At 38.2% G+C, this 6145-nt stretch overlaps 1 protein-coding gene across 1 annotated transcript; it reads right to left on the reverse strand.

Moving 5' to 3' along the window:
- Positions 1-1180: 1180 nt before the first annotated feature.
- On the reverse strand, positions 1181-3028 carry RNF222 (ring finger protein 222). The gene has a single exon (XM_003768721.3). It carries the CDS (start codon positions 3004-3006, stop codon positions 2371-2373), a length of 636 nt encoding a protein of 211 aa, XP_003768769.1. The 5' UTR covers positions 3007-3028; the 3' UTR covers positions 1181-2370.
- Positions 3029-6145: the final 3117 nt, after the last annotated feature.

Here is a 6145-nt window from a genome sequence, read left to right on the forward strand (position 1 = left end):
AGTTAGGAAGATCTGAGTTGAAAAATTACCTCAAACACTTAGTATTTATTTATTCCTTCGCAAATCATTTAACCTTGTTTGACTTAGTTAAATAAAATAAGTTGGAGAAGAAAATGGTAAAACCAGTCTAGTATCTTTGTCAAGAAAATCCCAAAGGGGGTCACAAAGAGTAGTCATGAATGAACAATAACAAGCTAGTCCGAATGACTTCTCTGATTATTGTTTTGTTGTTTTATTTGATAAATATATTTGTTCATTCTCTCCAATTGTCCTTTGTATAAGGGAGGTGGCATAGACAGAGTAGTGGGCTTGAAGTCAGGAAGGCAAGAGCTCCACCTTGCCTTGAGCTGGGTACCTCTGGGCACATCACTTACCTTCCTCAATTTTTTCTTCTATAAGATGGGGATAATAATAGATCTATTTCACAGAATTGTTGTGGTGTTTAAATGAGAAGATAGATATAAATTGCTTTTCAAATCTTAGAATGCTATATAAGTGTTAGCTAATATTATTATTTAAGAGTTTTGTGGCAGGGGAGTTAGCATGGCTTAGATTAAGCCAACTGTAACCTTCCAGATCAGGAGTTGAATTTACTTCTCTCTTGCCCTTCAACAATTAGAAAAAGTGGCTTTTATCATCACTCTCCCACTCCAGACTACAAATAGCTGAGTGATATAAATAGATATAATTCCAAACCTAGTATCCCCCCCACCCCAGGCAACTGGGGTTAAGTAACTTGCCCAGGGTCATACAGCTAAGAAGTGTTAAGTGTCTGAGGCTAGATTTGAACTCAGGTTCTCCTGACTTCAGGGCTGGGGAATCTATTCACTGTGCCACCTAGCTGCCCCCATCTAGGGTTTTCTTGGCAAAGATACTGGAGTAGTTTGCCATTTCCTTCTCTAGCTCATTTTACAGAGAAGAAACTGAGGCAAATAGAGTTAAATGACCTATCCAGAGCTATTTGAAGAAATGATTGACCAACTGTGGCTGTTCTCCTGTTTCCCACAAAGATGGAATTTGCTAAAATATTGAGTGAGGCATTATAGATTTGGACATGCTAATAAACATGGACAGCCCCATCCTTTGTAATACAATCCACAAATGTTCTGTGTAAAATGGAAAAAAAAAACTCACTTGGTTGTTATGAGGATTAAACAAGCTATTATTTATAAAGTACTTTGTAAACTTTAAAGTATTACATCCATGATAATAATAATAATTATTATTTATTTATTAGTTTCTAGTCAACAGAGGATGTTGTAAGACCTCAATTCCTGGATCCACCATAGACAGTGTTAAACTCCTTGATCCAATTACTTCATTTTTGAGAGGTCAGTGAACTGTATGTATGTACCCTATTCAGCCTCCCTTTTTACATAACAACTTTAGCCAGATTTAGGAAGTATGGGATGATTTGGGGAAAACATCTTTAGGCCTCCTAACCATGACCCAATTTCTCTCCAGCTGAATGCCTTTTTGGCAAGATAGAACTTCTTTTCATCAGTGAGGCTTTTTTCTGACCTCATGCTAAATCAGTGAGCAATAGAGCCTTCCCTGGAGGGAATGAAAAGGGTTCAGGATCTTTCAAGAAGAGGGTAGAAGCAGCCTCAATACTCTCTGCTTTCCTCTGGATTCAATTCTGCCTGAAAAGGAAAGGAAGGAAAGGCCTTTTTTAGAGATCCCCCTTTTATCTGGCTTACTAAGATGCCTCCCTAAGGGCCATCATTTCTTTGGGGCCATGTGGTAGAAGTGAAGGCTATCAGACCCCCAAGTACTGAGGCTGTCTATGAATTGGCATCTTCTGCTCCTTGGTCAGGTAGGTAGGGATCCTTCCTCCTTATGAGTATTGCTCTGAACTGGGACTGGAGGGAAGGGGACCTTGGTTATTAGCTGATCTTCATTCAAGCACAAGTTTCCCAGTAGATATCTGGGGTTACTTTGACATACTAACCTTTCAGGATCAACCCTTCAAGTCCCAGTTCCAGCCTCCAGAATCTCCATCTCCCGATTGGACTTTGAGACTGAGTAAGTAATAAGAAGATGCACTTTATCTTGCCTTTAACTTCTCTTGAGCTGACTCCTTCCTGAGCTAGCTGGTAGGAAAAAACCCATCACTTTTCATAATTTTGTAGCAGAATTATGCTCTCATCTCCTAGGTCAGCCAGCCCTGCCTGAGAATTCTGAGTGACTTGCTTAGTTAGAATCAGCAAAGTTTTTAGTGTCAGGGTCCCTCAAGACATCTTTCCTTTCCTTGCTAATGCTGAAAATGTCTGTGATCATGTGGGGCTGTGCTCCCTGTGTTTCTCCTTGGCCCAGAAGCTTCTCAGCTTCTGGGACTTCTTTTTAATGGGGATGCATCCCTAGACAAAGTCATGCCTCCTTCCTCACCAATAGGATCCAGGGCAGGATAGTAGCTATTACAGCCACTACTGTAATGAGAGCTATCAGCAGCATTACTCGAGAATGACAGCAGCGTGAGCAGAGAGAGCTTCTTCGTGCTGGGGACACTTCAGAGAGGTTAGCTAGGCTCTGCCTCGGCAGGACACTGTCCTCCTCCCTGAGGGGCATTCCGTGGGAACTGATGATAAAGATCTGGGGCTCTTGGACAAGGCCAGGCAGCAGGTCTCTGGGAAATGGACTTTGGTTGGTCTGACCTTGGGAAGAAACCCAGAGAGGGTGGGGAATGGTTAGAGGGTTTGTGTGTCCCAAAGGCAGGTTGTCCAGGCCCATGGGGACCACCAAGGTCTGGAGGTTCTTCTCTGATGACAGAGAGGGCCAGCGGGAGCTCTTTTTACTGAGGAAGGTGACATAGCGGCAGATAGGACAGATGATGGTCCTTTGAATCTGCCCATCCACTTTGCATGAAAGTAGGTACTTGACGAGGCAGTCATGGCAGAAGACGTGGCCACAGCTCAGGGTTCGGCTGGCTCCTTCAAGGTCCCGGAACTTCTCATAGCACACAGGACACTCACTGCCCACACTCTCCTTGCTCTCTCCTTCTGACATGGCAGCTCCAGCAATATATAAGCTTCTGCTGTGGGAAGGAAGAATAGAAAGCATCAGCAGTACTCTTCTTATCTTATTCCCCCCATCCTAGCAAGGATACTGAAGTTTTAGTCAGAGGACCTTGGTTTGAAATCCACTCAGCTTACTGTGTGACTTTGAATGTTTGTAAAATAGGGGGAGCAATGTTAGAGTAGAGGAAGTACTGTCCAATTCTAAAACTTCATGATGCTCATCTTCTCCTTTTCTCTTCTTGCCCTTTCCTATATAATTTATGAACCACGATCCCTCAAAGTCTGGCCTTTCATAGTCTTTTTTGAAAAATATACGTTTACTATCTAATCTTAATTGTTGTTGTTTTGTTCAGTCATTTTTCAGTTGTGTCTAACTCTTTATAATCCCACTTGGGGTTTTCCTGGCAAAGATACGAGAGTGGTTTTCCTTCTCCAGTTCATTTTATAGATGAAATACTGAGGCAACAGGGTTAAGTGACTTGCCCAGGATCATACATTCCTTTATGGAGGAAGCTGATGAACTATTGGAATGCTTTATATGTTTCTGTATCTTCCTAGGAGCACTCATGAGTAGTTTGCATCTTCAACATTTTTTTGTTCACAATTAAAGGCTTGATAATCATGCTTGATGATCTTGTACAGAAGCTGGTCACATCTCTTACATTAGGGGGAACCTCGGCATGAGTTATACCATAATTATATTAGGAAAATTTCTTGTAGTAACTATGGCAAGGAGTCAAAGAGAATATTATCTTTTGGAAATTTCTTCCTAGAAGTGGATCTGATTCATGTGAGTTCAAAATTTTTAGGAGGCCATGAATTATATGTATGTGGAATCCTCACTGCTTTCTTGTATTTGAGAATAATGTCCTCAGAATTGTGTCATCACTAACTTGGATAATCTCATAGTATGCTTGATCTGGTATAGCTGTTCTTTCCATTATTTTCTTTAATATCATTTCTACTTCCTCCTCTCTGAGAAGAATTTATAAGTTGCAACTTCCTTTTGTCCTGGAACTTTTCACTCTCTATATTCTTCTTCTTGGTGATTTCCTCAGGTCCCATGGGTTTAATCGTTGTCTGGTGTTTGTTTTGCATATTTCATCATTTCATTGGTTTCTATGGCCAAAGAATTCATCACCAAGTAACCAATCTATTTGTAATGATCCTCTCCCTATTTGGTTAAATTGATTTTCAGAAAATAGATGATATTGATAACAGATATATTGTAAACTTGCCATATCTGAAACATTTTGCATAACTGAGTATTTGGAACAATTGAAAGGAAAAGAGTAATAAATAAGAACCCCATAACTCAAGCCTAGTGGGATGATTAGTTGAAGCACAGATAGCAGTCATAGCCATTATAAATTTTTTTATATATTTTAAAATGGTTCAGACTCAATCTGTCACATTATATACACTACACCTCCATGGTTTAACAGTTGCTATGATATTTGCAATAGCAGTACCAGTAGTATCTCAGGCAGCTGACAAGGTAGAGTCATCAGGGAGTATTACATAGGTTTCTGGGTCTCATGTGAGAGTAGATGTATGAGAAGATTCTGGAATGCACAGTACTTTGACAGTGAAATGGAAGTACTACTAGCAATGGCAACCACTGAATTTCTGTTCAGTACTACTCCATATAATTATGCTTTGTTATTGGTTGGTTTTTGTTTTTGTTTTTGTTTTCTGAGGCAATTAGGGTTAAGTGACTTGCTCAGGATCGCACAGCCAGGGAGTGTTAAGTGTTTGAGGCCAGATTTGAACTCAGATCCTCCTGATTTCAGGGCTGGTGCTCTTATAATATTGTTTTTATAATTTTAGATAATTGGAAGTTCAAGTAACTACAATAATGGCCAACTTTAAGGTATGTTGAGAAAATAGATTATGGAGGACAGATAATTAAAACTAGATCATAAAATGTATATCAAGAAGTAATGGAAACCTGAAAAAAAAGGTGTAACAAAATAAAGGCATAGCACTGATATGAGTGTGGTAGGAATAAAGATTTATAAAATGTTAGAAATGAAAGGGATCTTAGGCATCATGCAGTATTTCTGAATTTTTTTTTCTATGTCCACCAAGACATATTTAAATTGATCCTGGCATAACTGTAGGGAATAAAAGAATGAAGATATTTTACACATATTCACACATATAGAAAATTTTTAAAAAATTATTATATCAATGCTGATAGGCCTTGTTGACCAGGAAGTCTCAATTAATTCATTGTAATCGTCTCTTAGTCTCCAAGGCTGACTAGGTTAATCATAGGCTAATTGCTTCCAACATAGTTTCTTTGATTTGGGAGGGAAACTGCATTTTCTGACTCTCAATGATGTGCTATGGAACACCAAAGGAAATACCAATTGGAAAATTCTAAAGAGAAAAATGATAATACAGATTGAAAAATGATAAGTAGATATATAGAGAGAGCTGGTGGAAGGTAGGTCTATGAGAGAGATAAATCACAATAAAAAGATTAATTAAAGATGTAAATAACAACTAGTTAGATGATAAAGGATAAAATAAGAAGTTCATAGATTAGAGCTAGAAAGAACTTTTAGAAATCATTTAGACCAGTGACTCTTAACCTGGGATTTGTGAATTTGTTTTGTTTTGTTTTTAAAGTTTTGATAACTTTGTTTCACTATAATTGGTTTCTTTTTTAATACTATATATTATATTTTATGAATTTTAAAACATTATTCTGAAAAGGGATCCATAGATTTCCCCATGCTGCAGAAGTGGTCATGTGCCGCACGTGCACACACACACACACACACACACACACACAAGGTTAAGAACCCTGATCTATACTAAGGTATATATTCTGTAGGGTCTTATAACTTGATAATAAAAGAGTATATGGAGGATAGAGAAAAGTGGAAGGTCAATAAAATGTTCTTTTGGTATACTGATACATTTTGATCAAATTCTATACATATCTATGATAGGGTTAACAGGTAACAAGGAAATGATAGAGAACAGATCATATACAGATATATAGATCATATAGACAGATGTAAAACATTAACAAGGAAGCATTTATATGTTTATATGTGTATGTATCATATATTAATACACACTTACATTGTATATGTGTTTGTATATAGAAAGGT

Source organism: Sarcophilus harrisii, chromosome 4 (assembly GCF_902635505.1).
Source record: "Sarcophilus harrisii chromosome 4, mSarHar1.11, whole genome shotgun sequence".
Classification (NCBI taxonomy): domain Eukaryota; kingdom Metazoa; phylum Chordata; class Mammalia; order Dasyuromorphia; family Dasyuridae; genus Sarcophilus; species Sarcophilus harrisii.